Raw genomic sequence first — 21,730 nt, forward strand, 5'->3', positions numbered from 1 at the left:
AGGGTGTGAGTATAAGCCCAGTCAGTGGGCAGAACTCAAAGATACGCTTTAGAAAGGAAGAGAACCTTCAGGTAGACCCCTGGGCTTCTGTTAATACCTGCTGGAGTGGGAAGAACACTATTAGATTAAAAAGGAAACTTTTTGAATCACTTTGGTGTATACCTGAAACTAATACTATATAGTAAATCAACTATAATTTACCGAAAAAAGGGGGGATTCCTTGGCAGTTCAGTGTTTAGGGTGGGGCTTCTCACTGTGGTGGCCCAGGTTTGATCCCTGATGGGGAACTATGAGCCCAAAACCTGCTCAGACCAAAAAAAAAAAAAAAAAAGAAACTTTTTTATTCTGATATTAAACTTTTCACAATGAAACATTGATTATAACCTATGGACTTTCCTGTTGGTCCAAAGGTTCAGACTCCGTGCTCCCAATACAGGGGCCCTGGGTTGGATCCCTGGTCAGGGAACGAAGATCCTGCATGCTGCACAGTGAGGCCAAGAAAGGAAAAGAGCAACTGGGGGCTGGATTTGGCACATGGATCTTAAAAAAGAGGGGGAAACTTTTTTCCTGATCTTGAACTTTTCACAGTGAAACATTGTAAACTAAATACCCCAGGAAATAATGGGCAGAGAACACAGACAGTTCTCAAAAAAACAAACAAAAAACCAATTTAACTTATCAATAATATAAGAAAAATCATTGTTTACCTTCACTAATAACAAATGCAAGTTGGGAGGATAGGATACCTATTTTTCACATATCAATTTGGCAAAGATTAAAAATACGTATCAACTCAACAATAAAAGACAACCTGGTTTAAAAATAGGCAAGGAACCTGAATTTATCTTTCTCTAAAGATATACAAATGGAAAATAAGCACATGAAAAGATGTTCAACATCATTACCCATTAGGGAAGTGCAAAGCAAAACCACAGGGAGATACCACACATCCTAGGTTGGCTATAATAAAAAAGGCAATAACAAGTATTGAGGAGGATATGGCTAAATTGGGGTCCTCATCTACTGCTGGTGGGAATGTAAGATATTGTAGCCACTTTGGAAAATAGTTTGACCTCAAATGGTTAAATGTAGAATCAATCATATGATGTATGACTGTGACATATGAGAATTAGCCATATGACATAAGAGAAGGGAGTGACAGAGGCTGAAATTGTTCCATAGCATCACCGACTCAATGGACATGACTTTGAGCAAACTCCGGGAGATAGTGAAGGGCAGGGAAGCCTGGCGTGCTGCAGTCCGTGGAGTCGCAGAGGTGGGCATGACTTAGAGGCTGAACGGCAACCACCACCATATGACACAGTAGTTCCACTCCTAGATCTATAGTCAAGAGCAAGGAAGACATTCATTCACAGAGAAACTTACATGGAAGTAAGCAGCCCTATTCAGAAGAGCCAACAGTGAAAAACATCCCCCAATGTTCTTTAACTGATGAATGAATGATGAATGTGCATATCGACTGGAGTGTTAGGGACAAAAAGAAGTGAAGTACTGATACATGCTGCACTGTGGAGAAACCTTAAACTAAGTGGAAAAAGCCCATCCCAACAGACATTCCATTATATGGAATGTCCAGATTAAACAAGTCTGTACAGATACAAAGTAGGTTCATGGTTGCCTAAGGCTAGTGGGGAACCTTTAGTTGTGGCATGTAACATCTAGTTCCTCAACCAGGGACTGAACCCATGCCCCTTACAGGAGAAGGCTGGAGTCCCAAATGCTGGACTACCAGGGAAGTCCTGAGTCTTAATTTTCTGATAGGCTAAGGGAGGCCATGGCATTGCATAAATGCTGTTCCTGGGGGGAGGAGTGTGCTTTGTATGATCCTTCATAGGAGAGAAAACATAAGGAGGCCTGCACATGGATTCCTTTCGACTCTGTCTCTTTTTCCCAATGATCTGGCTATGTGTCCTTATTGAACCACTGTCATAAATGTCAGCGGTGAGTGCAACTGTATGTTGAGTCCTGTGAAACTCCAGTCATGTGGCTGGTCTGGAGAACTCCTGACACAGCCACTAATGTGGAAAATAACAATATATATATAAAATAGGTGGGCAGGGGCTTTCCTGGTGGTCCAGTGGTTAAGATTCCATGCTGCTCATGCAGGGGGCCAGGGTTCGATTCCTGGTCAGGGAACTTGATCCTGATCCTGCATGCCGCAACTAAGAGTTCGCATGCTGCAACTAAGAGTTCGCATGCTGCAACTAAAGGTCCCACATGGTGCAATGAAGGTCGAAGGTCCTGCATGCCACAACTAAGACTTGGTACAGCCAAATAAACAAATAAACATTAAAAAAAAAAAATCTTAACTTCTTAAAAAAAATTGAGTAGGAAAGAAACCAATTCACAGTGACTTTTGGCGTTGTGTTATGGTGAATGACTTATTTTCTTTTTTACACTTTTTGGCATTTCATATATTTTCCATGTTAATGTTACTTTTATTTTCAGAGAAGATGAGTATTTTAAAAAGTTTTTTTCTATTGTGTTAGACATTGGTCATCATTTTTAGAGTGGCTGACCTTTAAAGGGGCTTCTCTTGTTTTCTTTCCCTTAGGGTTGCAATCCCCTTGCGCAAACTGGCCGGAGCAAACTTCAGAATCAGAGGGCTGCCTTGAACCAGCAGATCTTGAAAGCCATGCGGATGAGAACGGGAGCTGAGAACCTTCTGAAGTAAGTGTCTGCTGGCTCTACCACCTCAACTGGGAGCCTGGTCTCTCCTAAGGCCTAGCCATCTGTTTCCTAAACTCCCCGACCTGCCAGACTTCCTCTCAGCTCTTGATTTTAGCTTTGAGCCTCCTCCTTATTTCTGGCACCTGGAACAGGCCCTGTCTCACCTAGAGGTTGGTTGTGTTAAAGAAATGTATTTTATGCAGCCTGTTTGTGTGGTGGGGGTGGGAGGATGATGGGGGAGGTCCAGTTATCCTATTCTTGTTTGTTTTCCCCACTTTCTTGGGACCCATCTGTTTTCTTATGCCTGATCTACAGTCACTTATTGCTGAATATTTGTTGAATGTATGAAGAAAAGGCAGAGAGAAAGGAAGGAATAGGAACCTTTCTGTTGCCAGCATTCATCTCTCTAATGAGAGGGGCCTCCTAGGCCTGGGGCTCTTTGGGTACTCATTATTATGCTCTGGTGGTAACATAGTTAACTTCTCAAGCATAGAACTCAGTGAAGCCTTACCTGTAGGCAGCACTATGGCCTCCCCACCCACTTCAATGCAATACTAGAGGACCTAGCAGCTTCCTCTTGTTTACAGAGTGCAGACTTTCTTCTGCAAAGTTCTGGGGTATCTCTTGCCAGCCCCATGCCACCTTCTGCACTGTGTATGGGAGGCAGGCACTGTGTATACTACCAGCTTAGTGAGACAGATGCCTCCTAGAGCCCCAGGAAGGGATAGGGAGTGTTTGCTGGGACTGGAACCTGGAAAGCTGGCAGGATATGGCTAATGGCTGTTTTCAGTGGGTCAGGTTCACTCTTGGAGGCCTTAGGGAGCCCAGGATGCTTGGAGACTGCTGGGCAAAGCCAGATACATTAAACCAGGTGTTGGTAAAAGAGCTACGAGACTTGTGGTCACAAATATGTTTGAGGAGTATGGTCTGTTCTTCCTTATGGGCCACTTACCTGAGCACTCATTGAAGAGAGGAGGAGGGTTTCTTACCATGAACTTAAAAAAAAAAAATTTTTTTTCAATTTTATTGCAATTGAATTGCTATACAGTGTTGTGTTAATTTCTGAATCAATCATATATATATATACACATATCCCCGCTTTTTAGAGTTTCCTTCCCATTTGGGTCACTGCAGAACGTTGCGTAGCGTTATATAGCATTGCGTAGCGTTCTCTGTGTTATATAACCTATAAAATAGGTTGTTATTATCTCTTTTATGTATAGTATCAGTAGTGTATATAGGTCAATCCCAATATCCCATTTCATCCCACCCTCCTCCTTAAATGCATTTCTGAATCAATCTGTTCCTTAGGAAAGATCTCTGAGGTATGAAGTAGGAGAAAAGAAAAATGCAGGACAGCATGCCCTGCGTATACATTTTAAGGGATGAAGAAAATGTTGTTAGGGGCTCTTGGGAGCTAGGCAGGGTAGAGGTGACTCCTACTTGTCACATTATACTTTCAATGTTGAAAGTCCTTTTCCAAAGTGCATGGATTATGTTCATGCATTTTTATTGTGAGATACCTAGAAGAATTGTGAGAGGCCCAGAAGAATAGCTGTAAGTGGCCCACTGCCCCTGGGTCGGAACAACAGCGTGTGCCTGTGCCGGTTCCTTGACTCATGGACTAGCAGACAATGCAAGGCCCGGGTGGCCAAGTGTCTGGAACCTCTTCTCCAGCTACATCCGCAACAGGGCGGAAGGGAGATTGTTCCTGGAGGAGACTGGGGAAAATGGCTGTGACACGTCACCTTTTGAAATGTCTGACTGTGTCCTTGTCCCCGGAGAAGTCTGGACCTGGGAGTTGTCAGGTCCACTGTGCAGTGGACCTCATCGGCCAGGGCAGCTCAAGAGAGCCCCCTGATTTTGGGAGGACCTGCTGTGCACTGAGCTTGACATGCTGAGGGCCCCGCTGGTGTGTTTTGTAGCCTTGGGTTTTGGTTGACACCTTGCCAGGCCAGCAGTGTGGTTGAGGGGGGCGGGTGGGGAGCCCTGACCCTGTGCCTGTCCGTTCACCCAACAAATGGATTTGTTGAGCACCTGCTAAGTGGCAGGCAGTGCCTGAAATGCGAGGGGATAAGGCTGTGAGCAATTCAGACGGAGGCCCTGCTTTCCTGATGCTTAATCTCTCTTGGGGGAAGCTTAATACCCAAGCAAACAAATCCGATCACGTCAGGAGGTGATGTTTTCCAGGGCGCCAATGAAAAGGAAATGTGACAGAGGCTGACGCAGCGTGGCGTGGCCTTGGAGACCGAAGGTGGTCAGGGAGGCCCTTTTTGGCCAGGGCACTTGGCGTTGCTAAGGCGGGGACTAGGGCGGTTTTGTCTGTCTTGCTCTGTGAATGGCACCAGCAAACAGCCTCTCTGAGGCTCGTTGTCAAGTCCGGTGTTGAGCTGGCAGGGATGGGGGTGGGGTGTGGGTGGTTAATGATTCTTGCAGTGACCTAAAAGTTCAAAGTGCCCCTCTCTGGAGAATGTTGTCGGAGGAAACCCTAAAGGTATTTATTAATCTGACTTAACCGGCACCAACCGTTTCCCAAAAACAAATAGGGCGTTTAGCCAAGTGCAGCTCTGGCCCATGGGTGTCCCTGGGTGGCCAATTAGGGGGCTGTCCCTGCCAGCAAAGGGTAGTCAGAAAGTGGGCCCTGCTGTCCTGACTGGCTGTCTATTTTCAGTTTCCCAAATGCCCTGCCACAGCCTCCCAATGAAGGTAGAGCAGATGGAACGTTTGGGGGAGTTTGTGTTTGGGAAACTGACCCCAAAATGCAGAAATGGTAGGGTCCCAGTCCTTATGGGCATCAGTAAGGGAGCTTTGAGGCTGGGTGGGTGCTGTGAGGAGCCAGGTTTTATAGGCTGCAAGCAATTTAGGCGAGACCCTGCTTTCCTGATGCTTAATCTCCGTGGGGAAGACCGACTCTGATCCCTATCGGCCAAGAGTCTGTGAGCTTCCTGGAATTTGATTCGAAAGATATCAGGTATTTTAAATGTGCCTTTTCAGGCTAAGCAAGGACAATATCCTCTCTTTTCCTAGCTACCTTCCCTCCCTTGAGAAAAAGCTGGGGTAGCCATGTGATGACGTTTCTCAATAACAGATGGTCTTTGTGAAATTCAAAGCCAAGTTGTCACACAGCTCAATTTTAACTAACTGGTTCTTTGAACAAGGGCAGACATTTAACATCTGGGGCTTTAGATTCCCTTCTTGGGGCCAGGGGCACCTGGAAAAGAGTGAAGGGACCAGTGCTGTGAGGCATTAGGGAGTGGTAGGGACTGTGGTGAAGAGCAGATCATATGCTTTCTGGGTGGGAGGGGTGGGGCATCTCCAGTGCGGCTCATATGGAGGGCAAGTGCTAGAGTAGATCTTCAGTTTTTCTTTTTTTTTTTTTCAGGAAAAGCTAGAGATCTGACTCCCCTCCCCCCCATACCCCCTGACTTTTTAAAATCTTCTGATAATTGAATTTTAAAATATTGGCAGCTAGTTCAAGGGGGAGGAAAATACCCTGAGAGTCAAATAAGCAAGTCCCATAGATCTCCGAATTTGTGACTTCTGAACCAGAGGGTGATGAAGTCCTGGGACACGGGTGCCCTGGGGTATGTTGGTGTATGAGCGTGATGTGAGGTTCATGACTGCTCACACTATCAGTTCTGAAGGGGGCTGATGTCTGGGCAGGGGGATGTATGAGCCAAGGCCTTGGGGGCACCTGCCTTGCCGCCCTGAGAGATAGGCTGGTAGCAGATGTCCTCCCAGACCCGCTGATCTGTTGCCTTAGCCGGGTGGCCACACGGGAGCAGCAGGCAGTGCTTGCTCGTCTCCCTGAGTCGCTGGTAGAGCAGGACTTGGGGTCAGATGGATTAAGGCCACACAGCTCCAGTAAAGTCTCTGAAGCGGGTACAAGCCTGTATTGCCTGTCAACAAGCCTGTTCCTAGAGGGACATTTTACTAAAAGACTTGGGAGAAAATATCACACTAAAATAAATGGACATACGTGGGTCAGAATGCAAATTCACGTACACCTTTAGGAGAAAACATGGGGATGTTAGAGAAATTCTGGAATTGGAAAGAAGTCATATATCCCATGGCTCAACTTAATGGTGGAAGAGGTCTCAGAAACTCCATCGTGAGGGACATGTGTGGATGTGGTCAGTAGCCACAGGAAATCATTGAATGTGGCCCTCCTTTCCCCGTTCACACGTGGTGGGTTGATCACTCAGAGAGAGCAAGTGGGATACCTTTTAATTCTTCTGCAGCGTGTGTAGGCTCTTTATGAAAAGCCCAAGGGAGTAGGGGCTTCCCTGGTGGCTCAGATGGTAAAGAATCCACCTGCAGTGTGGGAGACCCAGGTTCGATCGCTGGACCAGGAAGACCCCCTGGAGAAGGGAATGGCTGCCTACTCCAGTTTTCTTGCCTGGAGAGTTCCATGGACAGAGGAGCCTGGTGAGCTACAGTCCATGGGGTTGCAAAGAGTTGGACATGACTGAGTGACTAACACTTTTCACTGTCAAAGGAGTAGGCTTCTCCTTGGTGGTCCAGACCAGAAGGTAGACCCAGGGCAGGAAAAGTCTGAAACACCCTTCTGCCTCATCCTGGTGGGTCTCAGAAATTCTTTTGGCTGTAACTTCAGTTATTAGATAACAGGCATCCCAGAGGAGGAGTACACACAGGAGAAAGCTGAGAAACCCCGTGTTCTTCCAAGAAGACCCCTGGAGAGGATTCATTTTCACCCAGAAAGGCAGCCCAGGTGCAGAATATCAGTGTTGAAGGGACCAAGGTTCTGGTCTTCATTCCTGATTTGGGCCAGCTCCTCCCCCAGCTGCTGCACGGGGGAGCTGGCACACACACCATGTTAAACTGGTGGCATCTTATGGAAGAAGCCCCCCCTCCACCAGTGAATTCATGAGAAATCATGATCTGTATTCGGAACAGTACACGCTATAGAGTTGCTTTCTGAGTCAGCATAGTACCCTGAGGTCAGCATTGTGGAAACGCACCCTGAGGGCCCCTCCTGGTCACCAGCTTTTTCCAGAGTGACCCTTGATCTACATGAAGAGGCCTGCATCCGAAGAGCGGCTCACCGATTTGCTGTAAATCGTAAATCTCAAGTTGTTGCCAAGTTGAAAAGAAGTGGCAGATCAATATACAGAGATGGGAAAAGCAAAGCGTCAGCGTGTTTGGAGGTTCTTCAGGTATTTGGTTGGGGGTCTTAGGGCCTATATTGTCATATTTAAGTTGGACCCATTCTGTTGCTAAGAACCAGTCTCTCCCCCGCCCCCTACACATACACCATTGACTCTGAAGAGTAATCTTGACTCTGCCCTTTGTTCTTTCATAACCTGAAATTTGTGAAGCCTCTACCATGTGAAGAAAGGTTGCAGGAGAAAAAGAGGGAGATAGTAGGCAAAGAGGTCTTGTCCCTCCAGGAATTATAATTGTTTGTCTTGCCTCACTCTAAAATGTATTTGAGGGACTTCCGTGGTGGTCCAGTGGTTAAGAATCCCCCCTCCAACACAGGGGATGTGAGTTTGATTTCTAGTTGTGGAACTAAGATCCCATATGCCTCGGAGCAACAAAGCCCAAGCAAGTTGCAACTAGAGAGCCCATGAGCTCTAGAGCCCGTGCGCTGCAACTAGAGAAAGCCTACATGCTACAATAAAGAGCCTGTACAACCAAATAAAATAAAGATAATAAAAAATTTTTAAAAGATAATAAAAAATGAAATCAAATAAAATGTATTTGAGGCACGCTAACGCACTTGATCCCCTAGAGAAGGAAATGGCAACCCACTCCAGTGTTCTTGCCTAGATAATTCCATGTATAGAGGAGCCTGGTGGGCTGTAGTCCATGGGGTTGCAAAGAGCTGGACACAACTGAGTGACTAACACGCACACACACATACACACAACACACTTGTATAGTGTATAAGATTAACAGGAACGACGAGGATGTGGGGGCAGGCGGAAGAAGAATAAAAGAGATTTAGTTGGAAGTAAGACTAGTACCCACTACAAGGTCTTATATCCTCTGTTAGACATGGGCCATGTTTTTCTCATAGGTTTTCTCATGAGTTTTCCAGCAGGCGGTAAGAAAGGAATATGATCTGGAACACATTTCATACCCATTATTCAAAATCAGACAATTTACTAAGAAGAAGCTGTTCCCAGTACCAAGGACTGGGAGAATTTCCTCCTTTGCACCCTCGTGGATGTTATCAGCTAGTGAATCAGTCATGTTCTCAGTAACATCTCTATAGTGCAGGTTTTACAAGGGGCAAGTTGTGACCCATGGTGTGTAATGAAATCAATTCAGTGGGTTGCTGTGGTATAATAAAAAAAAAAGTGTTTGGTTTTTGTGCCTGGTTCCTGGCCCAGAGCTCCTAAAACCCTTGGAATTACTTGTGTGTCTTGTATGCTAATGAGATGACGCCCAATGGGGGTTGGGGGCCTTTGGGAGCTAGGGAGGGTGCTGTTTATCAGAAAGAGCAAGCCCGTTGAGCGGGTTGGAACTTTCAGCCTCTCCCCTGGACTTCTGGGAAAGAGAGGCTGGAGACTGAGTTTAATCACCAGTAGCCAATGATTTAGTCAATTATGCCCACGTAATGAAGTAATGAAACCTCCATTAAACTGCTAAGTGATGGGGACCTTGCAGGTTGGAGAACACACCAAGGGTTAGGGAGGGAGGCCTGCCTGGAGAGGGCGTGGAGGCTCCGCACCCTCCTCGGCCTGTGGCTCTCTTTCACCTGGCTTCCCTGAGCGCTGTTCTTTACCGTAAACCACAGTAGGGACTTCCCTGGTGCTCCAGTGGTTAGGAGGCTCACTGCACGCCCTGGGGGGTTCGATCCCTGGTTGAGGAACTAAGATCCCAGAGGCCTTGCATTGTGGCCAAACAAACAAACAAAAAAACCCACAGTAAATGTCAGTAAAAGGTTTTCCTGAATTTTGTGCACCATTCTAGTGAATTGTTGAAGCTGAGAAAGGGGTTGTGGGAACCTCTGATCTGTAGCTGCTTGGTCAGAAATACAGGTGTCCTCCCCACCCCCCACCACCTTGCAACTGGTGCCTCAAGTGGGCCAGCCTTGTGGCAGAGCCCAGAATCTGTGGGATCTCTGCTAACTCTGGGAGTTGGTGACAGAATTGAATTGAATCGTTGGGCACCCAGTTGGTGTCAGAGAATCAGAATTGTAGAGTTTCAAACTCTATTGTTTTTTAAAAAGTTATGAGAATTGCTGTGATGGCATGGCAAGCCTTCAGAATAGCTTGAAGAAAGATAAGAAGCCTAAGAAGTCAACCTGGAAGTTTAATTTGGATCTTACTCATCCAGTAGAAGATGGAATTTTTGATTCTGGATATTTTGAACAGTTATTGCGGGAGAAAGTTGAAGTGAATGGCAAGACTGGAAATCCTGGGAATGTCATTCACATTGAATGCTTCAAGAATAAAATCATAGTTGTTTTTGCGAAACAGTTCTCTAAAAGATATTTGAAGTATCTTACCAAGGAATACCTTAAAAAGAACAATCTTCGTGATTGGCTTTGTATGGTTGCATCAGACAAGGAGACTTACGAGCTTCGTTACTTCCAGATTAGTCAAGATGAAGATGAATCTGAGTCTGAAGACTAGATGAAACCATACTTTATAGGGCTTTGCTTGCTAATAAAACAAATTAAGCATACAAAAGAAACATCTTGAAATGGACCTTTAGCTTATCAGTGAATAAAAAACAGAATTTTTAACAAATAATTAACAAAACAGAAAATAAATAATTAACAAAGCAGAAAAGTTATGAGAGTTGAATAGACTATGTTGGAGAATATCACATGTATGGCAGAGCCATGGCATATGGGATCTTAGTTCCCCAACCAGCGATGGAACCTCCACCCCTATAGTGGAGGTACAGAGTCTTTACTTCCAGCTTCCGTGGCTTAGACAGTAAAAAGCCTGCCTGCAATGCAGGAGACCCTGGTTCAATCCCTGGGTCAGGAAGATCCCCTGGAGAAGAAAATGGCAACCCACTCCAGTATTCTTGCCTGAAAAAAATCCCATGGACAGAGGAGCCTGGCAGGCTACAGTCCATGGGATCCCAAAGAGTCAGATACAACTGAGCCACTTAACCACTGGAGTGCCGGGAAGTTTCTGAGACTTGTTTTTTGGGGCAGGAGGCATATGTGTATGTGTGTAGTGTACTGTGATACAAAACTCATTTCTTACTGGTGATCATGTCCTTCTCCAAAAAAATTCCCAAACCAGTGATATTCACCAACTGAGCTTCCAATATCTCATTGCCTGGCTGTGGAGTCCAGACTATGCATGAACGAAAACTTACCGGGCAGTGAAAGGGCAAATGCCATCCTATTTGCAGCCAGGTCATGACTGCTCTTTCTTTTCTTTTTTAAAAAATACATATTTATTTGCCTGTGCTGGGCTTTAGTTGCAGCACACTGGATCTTTGATCTTTGTTGTGGCATGCAGGTTCTTTTGTTGTGGCATGTGGGATCTAGTTCCCCGACCGGGGATCAACCTGGGTCTCCTGTATTGGGAGCACAGTCTTAACCACTGAACCACTGGGGAATTCCCTACAACTGCTCCTTCTGAGCGGGTGTAAGCTTGTTGGTTGGTCATGGAGAACAAGCTGAGGGAAGGGAGGTAGAGAGAGGGAGAGAGAAAGAGAAGGGAATATAAGGACACCATGAAGAGAAACTGATGAACCCAAATATGTGCAGGGTGTGGAGAGTGCCCCGGGGAGGTCTGACTCCAGGGGAAGTGGTTTAGTGCTTTGCTGTCTGGAGGAAAGGTGGACAGGTGGTGAACAAAGCAGGTCAGTGACAGGTACACGGGTTTTCATCAGCTGAGGATGGGGAGGTGGTCAGTTACTGTTTCTGGCTGGCTGGAGCTCTTGCTGGTGACCCTCAGGTGTCCTCAGGTGTGACCGGAGGACATTTCTAGTACTTGGCCTGAACAATGACTGAGGACTTGCCAGGGTGATTCAAGGAAATATATTCAGCAAGACCTGGCTTAGAACTTGGTGGTTACTGTCACGGTTGTTTTTGCAGTGGTTCTGAATCTGTAGAATGAGCCAGCACCTGAAAGATCTTTGAGTAGGTAGCAAAAGCCCTCCTTTGGGAACTTGGGTCAAGTCTGTTCCTCCATCCAGCTTCACACTGTTCTGTTAAATGGATATGGTACATTTTGCTTATCCACTTGCTTGGTGCATATCTGGATTGTTTTCTACTTTTTGGCTGAGGAATAATGCTATTATAAACAGTCACATTCATGTCTTGGTTTGGACATGTTTTCATTTCTCTTGTATAGACTCCTAGGAGTGCAATTACTTGGTGGTACGGTAAGTTATGTTTTAACATTTTCTGAAGCTACCTCGCTGTTTTCCCCAGTGGCTGTGTCATTTACATTCAGGAATGAGTGAGGTATCTAGTTTCTCTGTATACAGCCTCACTAATGCTTGTTATTGTCTTTTTTTTTTATTATAGCCAGTCTGATAGTTTTGTATTGGTATCTTATTATGTCTTTAACATGCATTTTCCTATTGACTAAAGACACTGAGCATCTTTTCATGTGCTTGTTAGTCATTTATAGAACTTCTTTAGTAAAATGTCTATTCAAATCTTTTGCCTATTTTATGAATTCAGTAAAGTTACGGGATACAAAAATCAATATACAGAAATCAATTGCATTTCTATACACTAATAATGAACTATCAGCAAGATAAATTAAGAAAATATTCCCAACACTTACACACCATTGGTGGGTCTGTAAGTTGGTATAGCCACCATGGAAAACAGTATTGAGATTCTTCAAAAACTTAAGACTAGAACTGCTATGTGACCTACCTACTCCATTTCTGGGTATTTATGAAGAACACAAAAGCTACTTTGAAAAGACACAAGCACCCCATGTTCATTTGCAGCATTATTTATAATAACCAAGATATGGAAGCAACCTAAGTGTCTGTCAATGGATGACTGGATAAAGAAAATGTGATGCACAGGCGCGCGTGCACACACACACACACACACACACACACACACACACACGGAATATTATTTAGCCATAAAAAGGAATAAAATCTTGCCATTTGCAACAACATGGGTGGAAATTGAGGGCATTATGCTAAGTGAAACAAGTCAGAGAAAGACAAATACTTGTGATCTCGCTTATATGTGGAATCAAAACAAAACAAAATAAACAAAAAACCCCAAATCCTGTATATTGCAACTGAGAGTTCACATGTCGCAACTAAAGATTCCTCATGCTGCAACAAAGAAACAAAGATTGAAGAGCCTGAGGGCCACAACTAAGACCTGGCACAGTCAATATATATTTTTTAAAACCCAAGCTCGTAGATATAGAGACCAGATGGTGGTTGCCAGAGGTAGGGGTTGCAGGATAGGTGAAATGAGTACAAATTTCCAGTTATAAAATAAGTCATGGGAATGTGATGTACAGCATGGTGACAACAGTTATTAATACTGTATTGTATGTTTGAAAGTTGCTAAAAGAGAAAAAAAAAAGTTGCTAAAAGAGTAAATCTTACAAGTCCTTATCTTAGGAAAATATTCTATAACCATATATAATGACAGATGGCAAGTAGATTTATTATGGTGATCGTTTTGAAGATATACAGTTATTGAATCATTATATTGTACACTTGAAACTAATAGAATATTGTATGTCAGTTATAACTCAATTAAAAAAATCTTTTGCCCATTAAAAAAATTGAGTGATCTTTTTATTATTTAATTAACAGAACTCTATGTTTTCTAGATACAGATTCTTTATCAGATACACAGTTTGCAAATATTTTCTCCCAGTCCGTGGCTTTCTTCTTCTTCTTCTTTTTTAATATTATCTTCTGAAACACTGAAGTTTAAAATTTGATAACTCAAATTAATGTTTCTTCTTTTATGGATTTTTGTGCTTTTGTTATGTAACTAAGACTACTTTGCTATCACTTCATGGCAGATAGATGGGGAAACAATGGAAACAGTGACAGACTTTATTTTCTCGGGCTTCAAAGTCACTGCAGATGGTGACTGCAGTCATGAAATTAAAAGATGCTTACTCCTTGAGAGAAAAGCTATGACCAACCTAGATAGTATATTAAAAAGCAGAGATATTACTTTGCTGACACAGGTCTGTCTAGTCAAAGCTATGGTTTTTCCAGTAGTCACGTGTGGATGTGAGAGTTGGACCATAAAGAAGGCTGAGCACTCGGGCCTGGTGCACTGGGAAGACCCAGAGGGATCGGGTGGAGAGGGAGGTGGGAGGGGGGACTGGGATGGGGAATACATGTAAATCCAGGGCTAATTCATATCAATGTATAACAAAAACTACTGTAATGATGTAAAGTAATTAGCCTCCAACTAATAAAAATTAAAAAAAAAAAAAAAAGAAGGCTGAGCACTGAAGAATTGATGCTTTTGAACTGTGGGGTTGGAGAATACTCTTGAGAGTCCTTTGGACTGCAAGGAGATCAAACCAGTCAATCCTAGAGGAAATTAGTCCTGAATATTCATTGGAAGGACTGAAGCTGAAGACTCCAATACTTTGACCACCTGATGCGAAGAACTGACTCATTAGAAAAAACCCTGATGATGGGAAAAATTGAAGGCAGGAGAAGGGGATGACAGAGGATAAAATAGTTGGATGGCATCACTGACTCAATGGATATGAGTTTGAGCAAGCTCTGGGAGATGGTAAAGGATAGGGAAGCCTGGTGTGCTGCAGTCCATGGGGTAGCAAAGAGTTAGACACAGCTGAGCTACTGAACAATAACAACAAGAATACTTTGTCCAATTAGAGGTCACGAAGATTTCGTTCTAGGAGTTTTGGAGGTTTTGCTCTTTTACTGAGGTCTCTGATCCATTTTTTAAAACTTTTAATTGGAGGATAATTGCTTTACAGTGTTGGTTTCTGTTGTACAACAACCTGAATCAGCTGTAAGTTTTTATATATCCCCTCCTTCTTGGAGTCTCCCTCCCACCCCCAACCCCTGTCTGATCCATTTTGACTTGATACTTGGTTTGGTATAATGCTTAGACGGAGATTTATTTTTTGCATATTGTGCAGAAAAGAGTTATTGTCGCAGGCCTGAGAAGTCTATCTTTAGAAAGCCCTGCTTGCAAGGTTGGCACTTGGCTGGTGTGTGGAAATGTAGATTTCAGGAGAGTTCCCCTCATTCCTAGAACTGATAAGAGGAGCTCGCTATACTTAAACTATTTGCACAAACCATGTGAAGTGAAGTGAAAGTCGCTCAGTCGTGTCTGACTCTTTGCGACCCCATGGGCTATACATCCCATGGAATTCTCTAGGCCAGAATACTGGAGTGGGTAGCCTTTCCCTTCTCCAGGGGATCTTCCCCACCCAGGGACCGAACCCAGGTCTCCCACATTGCAGGCAGACAAACCATGTGGTTTATAGCAAATACCTGCTTTCCTGAGTCTTGCAAGTCCCACCCCCACTGACTCTAGGGGTGGTCTTGGGGACACTGACATGGCTAGAAATGTCCAATTGCTTCAGCACCATTTGTCAGAAGGACTTTTGCTCTTTGAATTTTCTTGTCACCTTTGTCAAAATCAGTTTACCATAAATGTAAAAATTTACTTCTGGATTCTGTTCTGTCCCATTGCCTGTCCTTATGCCAGTACCACATTGTCTTGATTACTGAGGCTTTATAGTAAGTTTAAAATCAGATAACATAAGTCCTCCAACTTTGTTCTTTTTGAAAATTATTTGGCTCTTCTAGGTCCTTTGCATTTCTATATAAATTTTAGGATCGGTTTGGTAGTTTCTCCTAAAAAGCTTACTATGGTTTAGATTGGAGTTGCTGTTTTCACTTTTTTTTTTCAGTTTATCTTGCTTATTTATTTGACTGCACTGGGTCTTGGTTTCTGGGACTTTTCTCTAGTTGTGGTTAGCGGGGGCTCCCCTTGGTTGCAGTGCACGGGCTTCTCATTGCGGTGGCTTCTCTTGCTGCAGATCACAGGCTGTAGACACAGGGGCTTCAGCACGTGGGCTCAGTCATTGGGGTATAGAGTGAGGACTCAGTAGTTGTGCTCAGGCTTAGTTCCTCCACGGCATGTGGCATCTTCCCCAACCCGCAGTCAAACTCGTGTCCTCTGCATTGGCATGTGGATTCTTACCCACTGTACCACCAGGAAAGTCTGTAACTGGAATTTATTTGAACTGATGGATCAGTTGGAGAGAACTGACGTCTTGACGATAGTGAGTCTTCCAATCCATAAACATGAAATATCTGTCCGTTTAATGTCACAGTAGTGTTTTGAAGTTTTCATTGTGCAAGATTTCTGCTTCTTTTCTTAATTTTATTCCCAAGTATTTTATTCTTTCTGATACTATTATGAGTGAAATTATTTTCTTAATTTCATTTTAAGATTTCTTGTTGCTAGTATATAGAAGTAAAATGGATGTTTGTATTTTGACCTAGCTAAATGTATTAGCTCTAGTATTCGTTTTTTGGGTGCCTGGGGATTTTATACATGCAAGATTATGTCAGCTGTGAGTAAAGTTTTACTTCTTCCTTTCGGTCTAGATGACTTTCATTTCTTTAACTTATTGCTACTGGCTTGAATCTCTAGTATGATATTGGTAAGAAGTAGCATAAATGGACATCTTTGCCTTGCTCCTGATCATAAGGGGGAAAGCATAAATCTTTCATCATTAAATATGATGTTAGCTGTGGGTTTTTGTAGATGTCATTTATCAAGCTTTGTAAATTATCTTTTATTCCTAGATTGTTATGGATTTTTACCTTAAATCTGTGTTGGATTTTATCACATGATATTTTTTCCTGCATCTATTGAGATGACAGGTTTTTTTGTGGTTTTTTTTGTCCCTTATTCTGTTGCTATAGTATGTTACATTAATTGATTTCCAGATATTAAGCCAACCTTGCATTCCTGGGATAAATCCCACTTGGTCCTCTGTATATGTTGCTAGGTTCGGGTTGCTAATATTTTGTGGAGGATTTTTACATATATATACATGAAAGATACTGATTAGTTTTCTTGTGGTGGCTTCCCCTGGTTTTGAATCAGGGTGATATCAGCCTCATAGGCTGGGCTGGGGAATATTACCCACCCCGTCTCTTTTCTCATCTTTTCCCTTTTAAGGAGATAATTTATGGTCCCTTATGGGTGACTAGGAGCAACTTCTTTTTCTCTTCTCAAGGCTAATCCTTACAGAATTCAAGTTAAGCAGCTCAGTGTCATTGGCTAAATCCTAGGTCCATGTACAGACAGATGTGGCTCAAAATGGAGCAGGTTCCTGGCCTCCCTGAGACACCTTGTCTGATCACAGCTGGCACCTCCATCTGCAGGCAGGCCCCCAGAGCTTCCCTACAGGGACTGGGGTGGCGTGTCTGCTCCACCGGCTACTGGGGGATGCTTGGCTGAAGTTGCTTCTCTCCCCCTTTCTCTTTTAACAGAGCAGCCACGAACCAAAAGGTACGAGAGCAGGTGCGCCTGGAACTGAGCTTCTTGAATTCAGACCTGCAGATGCTCAAAGAAGAGCTGGAGGGACTCAACATCTCAGTGGGAGTCTATCAGAACACAGAGTAAGTGGGGCAGTGCTTCTGTCTGATACTTTCTGAGCCTTGGGAAATGTCTGCAGCAGGGATGGTGCACAGATAGGCCCCAGGATGTAGCCAACCCAGCTTTGATCTGGTTTGGGGTTGAGCAAGGTGCAGGCGTTAAAGAGAACCTGTATAGGGTTTGTTGGAAATACCTGACCAGTTGGAGAAGAAGGCATTTATTTGTCTTGGGGCCACTTGGGACACAGTTTTACTGGAGAGCCTTGTGGCTGGTTTCAGGCAGGGAGATGGCACCCCTCACGTAGCCTGGGTGATGCCTCTGCCATAAAGAGGCCCTGGAAGGGTAGCTCTGGTCAGCTCTGAGAGTCAGCCTGCCAGTTGGGGACCAGGAAGCCCCGTCTTCTTCCCTCTCCACCTCAGCACCACGCACACGATCTGACTCTGGGTCATTCTGTTGATAAAAGTTGAGAAACATATAATAAGCTGCCTTTTCCAGCAAAGATCATGAGACTTTTGCAAGTTCCCTGAGGGGATGATGTAACTGAGACACGTTGGAAATGTCTCCCATTGAATATTTGAGAAAGAAATGTTCTGATTCAGAAGCATCCCTTAGAGAGTCTTTGTGGGAGGCCAGATGTTGAGCTGTGACCTTCAGAAGAGCTTAGAAATTCTCCCTCCCCAAGGTGAGCTACCTTGGAAGGAAAAGTCCATCTTTTTTTTTTTTTTTTCCCATATGGACCATTTTAAAAGCCTTTATTGAATTTGTTAGAGTATTGCTTCTGCTGATTATGTTCTGCTTTTTGGCTTTGAGACATGTGGGATCTTAGGTCCCCGACTGGGGATAGAACTCACACCCTCTGCATTGGAAGGTGAAGTCCCTACCCCTAGACTGCCAGGGAGGTCCCCTAAAGTCCATCTTTAAGAGGAACTAACCTTGAGAACTGCTAAAGAACAGTTTATGTACTTTTCTGTCTGGGGAAGTAGGACTTTTCAAAAGGTAAGGGAGCCCCAAGGAAAACTCAGTGAGAAAATAATTCCCTGGATGAACAGAATGAAAATGTTGGGGAACCTTCCATCACCTTTGAAAGGTGCTTTTCCTGATCGTCTCCTGCACAGTCCTCTGTACTGTCCCCAAGGGGTTTTTCTGAGCCACGGGTGAAACCTTTGCTTCCTTAGTGGCCATCCATGAGCCAGGCTGTGTGTCCTGGCTCACTTACCTGTGAGCTCCCAGCACAGTTCTGACACCTGATCAGTACAGCCAGCGAACAGCTTCCCCCAGCTCATGCTGTGTACTCAGTCGTGTCTGACTCTTTGCAACCCCAGGCTCCTCTGTCCATGGGATTTTCCAGGCAAGAATACTGGAGTGGGTTGCCATTCCCTTCTCCATCTATGAGATGAGTCAGGGCCAAACACTGGTGATGGAAGTAGTATGTTTCTTATTCCACCTCGCTGTACGTGAAGCACAGGGCTGTTCACGCATATTCCCCAAAGACACGCAATCAAGGCCCCTCTGTGACTGCAGTACGGCTGTAAAGTGGCCGACTGGCCTCTGGGAGTGGGAAAGGTAGTCCCCGGGAGTGGGGGAGAGGGGAGAGAGATGTGCAGATACATTTCCATCCGCCCTCTTCCTGTCTTCAAAGCACATTATTTTTTTCTTGGCACAGTTGATCTTCACACACATCTATGAGGTAGACAGGGAAGACATAATCTCATACAGATGAGACAACACAGGGAGCCCCAAGGTTATGGGAAAATGTTATATTAGCGCAAGATGGAGGGTGGGGAGTCCTGGCCAGGAGCCTGGGGATGCTGGCTGCTCTTGCACGGTCACAGGAAGAGCAGACCTAGCCGCCAGCCCCGTCGGGGTGAAGCCAGCAGAGAGCAGCCCAGCCTGTCCTCATCTCCTTCTAGCAGGATCCAGCTTTCCTGGCAGGCCTTGGGAAGGCTATGCACCCCATTGGGACTTGCCTGCTTTCAGCATGGTCCTGTTGTTTTCTGTCCCCCACAGAGGCAGCTTCAGCTTACAGCCCATTGTCCACTCACCCCGCCTGCATTCCTGGCCTCCTCCCCGGCTGGGCTGAGGGCCCCAGGAGGTCTCCTGTTACAGGTCAGGGAGCAAAATCCCTGTTGGCAAAACACAGCTGAGCCTAGTTCACTTCCCACTGGCCCTGCCCCTGAGACCGCCCAGGGTGACCTTTGGGGTAAACAGGTGGTTGGTTGGGGCAGAGGAGGTGGTGGGGAAGTAGCCGGCCAGGGCCTGACCTAGGGCTGGGAGCCAGGTGCACTTAGGTGTCAGATGGGGCCCCCGCCCTCAAGGCCTTCCCCGTGCTGAGGGTGGGACACCTAGAGGGATACGCCCCATGGGAGGAGGCACATGAGAGCCCAGGGTTGGAGGGCTGCGGGAGATGTGGGACCCACTGCAGTGAAGGGAGGAGGAGGAGAAGGGTGGGGGCTGGAAATGGCGGCAGTGCCCCAGACCACAGAGCAGTGAGCACTCGAGGCACAGACCCTGGTGTGCAGTAGGTCCTCAGGACAGTTATTCAAAGATGCAATGTGACTGGAGGGATAAATCAGGTAGATTTATCAGCTGGTAGATTTACAGATTTACAGCTGGTAGAGACCTCATGTGTTAGGCTTGGTCATCTAGAAGGGGACAGGGTCTCCTTTTGCAGCAAAGACAAGGACATGACCTGAGTGGTCTTTTTTAAAAAAATAATAATTTTATTTATTTTTGGTTGCACGTGGTCTTTGTCGCTGCACTCAGGCTTTCTCCCATTGCAGTGAGCAGAGCTACTCCTCATTGTGGTGGCTTTCCTTGTTGCAGGACGTGGGCTCTAGGCATCTGGAAACTTCTCAGACCAGGGATCGAACCCATGTCTCCTGCATTGGCAGATGGGTTCTTATCCACTGTAGCACCAGGGAAGTCCCCAAGTGGTCTTTATGGAAAATGAACTGATGTGTACTAGCTTGGCGGGAGGAGAGGGGTGGGGACCTGAGCTGGATTCTGGTGGGGGGACAAGCTGGGGGTATGCAAAGTGGCCGAGATGCGGATGTTCATGTAGCTTGCTCTGTTCCTTCTAGGGAAGCATTTACGATTCCCCTGATTCCACTTGGCCTGAAGGAAACCAAGGACGTTGATTTTTCAGTCGCTCTCAAGGTAAATCTCAAAGCAATGGGCAGTGAATTCGCTGTTTAAAAGAGAAATGTGGAAATTGTGAATCCCTTGCAAGTGCTGAGTAAGGCTTGATGGGCCAAGTGTCACTTGATTTCTTCAGGGTGGCCTTGAGCCCCTTCGGCAGACCACCCAGACAGCCCATGCTAAACTTCCCTATGCTCACTAACATCTGGTCGCTGAGACTCACATGCCTGGGGAAGGGGTTGGGAACCCTGGCTGGTTGGCTCCAGGAATCCAAGGCAAAGAGGATCTGTGGTAGATAGGCTTTGAGTTTTTAAAATTGCATCCTGTTTTAGTATCTTTTTTTTGCCTCAGATTTTATAGTCAATTGAGGCCATGTTTTTGGAAGAATAGCCAAAAGTTTTTGACCCTCAGCGTTTTATTTTGGAAATAGTAGAAAGTTTGAAAGAATGTCACAGTGAATCCCTGTATACTCACTACCTAGATTCTCCTGTTAACATTTTGCTGTAGTCACCTTATCATGTATTTGTGCATCTATGCATCCCTCTCTCTGTACATTAGTACATCTTATTTTTTATACCTTTCAGAGTAAACCAAGGATACTAGTTCACTGCTCTTAAACACTTGAATAGCTAGAGTTTATACATCCCCCACCCCCTGATCCCTGGATGTCTGCCTTCTCTTTTTTTTCTCTCTATCCCCCACTCAACCCTCCCCCTTTCTCTCCCTCCCTCTTTCCCTCCCTTCCATCTTTTTTTTTAAGTACCAACTTTATTGATATATTCACACATTGCACAATTCACCTCTTTAAAGTGGAAACAGTACCTGGCCTCCCCTTAGCCATGTGTGTCTGTGGCAAGCAGTGATATTGCAGGCCCACCTCTGTCAGTCACTGAACAGATGCTGGTGATGTCAGAGGCCCAGCTGTTAGGGCCCCTGTAATTCAGTGGAGAATCTAGGTAGGAAGTGAGAGAGATGCTTTGATGGAGGTACCCAGAGATGGCTTGCCCCCAAGCTGGGGTCAGGAGAGGCCTCCCCAAGTCTGGAATGCTTTCCTCTTCGCCCCAGATCCATCACTCTGAATTTTACTGAATTGTCTCAAACTTCCATGTAGGAGAAGAAAGTGGTGATGAGGTAGAAGGTGGTATCTGTCTCCAAGCTTTCCAACACAGGCAGGGTGTGTAGGGATGAATCCCAGAATCGTGAAAAATGCTTCAAAGAATTCTGTTTCTTATCACAGCAGTCCTATTAGTTGACTCATCTTTTCACTGATTTTATTTTAGAAGAGAAAAAAATGACCATATGGCGTTTTGGGCGCTATACAATTTTTCCTTTTGAAGAGCAATTGGT

General features: G+C 45.0%; 2 protein-coding genes across 2 annotated transcripts in view; both read left to right on the plus strand.

The window, feature by feature from the left end:
- The window catches only part of RHPN2 (rhophilin Rho GTPase binding protein 2), a 67,717-nt gene that overhangs the window by 12,007 nt on the left and 33,980 nt on the right, over positions 1-21,730 (plus strand). Inside the window, exons 2-4 of the mRNA XM_070450998.1 lie at positions 2,576-2,691; positions 17,140-17,268; positions 20,326-20,401. Of these exons, the coding sequence (XP_070307099.1) occupies positions 2,576-2,691; positions 17,140-17,268; positions 20,326-20,401 (321 nt within the window). The remainder of the gene's footprint in view (positions 1-2,575; positions 2,692-17,139; positions 17,269-20,325; positions 20,402-21,730) is intronic.
- On the plus strand, positions 9,859-10,298 carry LOC110140699 (ribosomal protein eL22-like). The gene has a single exon (XM_020899291.2). It carries the CDS (start codon positions 9,915-9,917, stop codon positions 10,296-10,298), a length of 384 nt encoding a protein of 127 aa, XP_020754950.2. The 5' UTR covers positions 9,859-9,914.

This window comes from Odocoileus virginianus, chromosome 20 (assembly GCF_023699985.2).
Source record: "Odocoileus virginianus isolate 20LAN1187 ecotype Illinois chromosome 20, Ovbor_1.2, whole genome shotgun sequence".
Lineage (NCBI taxonomy): Eukaryota > Metazoa > Chordata > Mammalia > Artiodactyla > Cervidae > Odocoileus > Odocoileus virginianus.

What these genes read in the sequence shown, in the direction of transcription:
- LOC110140699 (XM_020899291.2), top strand. Translation starts at nt 9,915, where the DNA reads ATGGCAAGCCTTCAGAATAGCTTGAAGAAAGATAAGAAGCCTAAGAAG.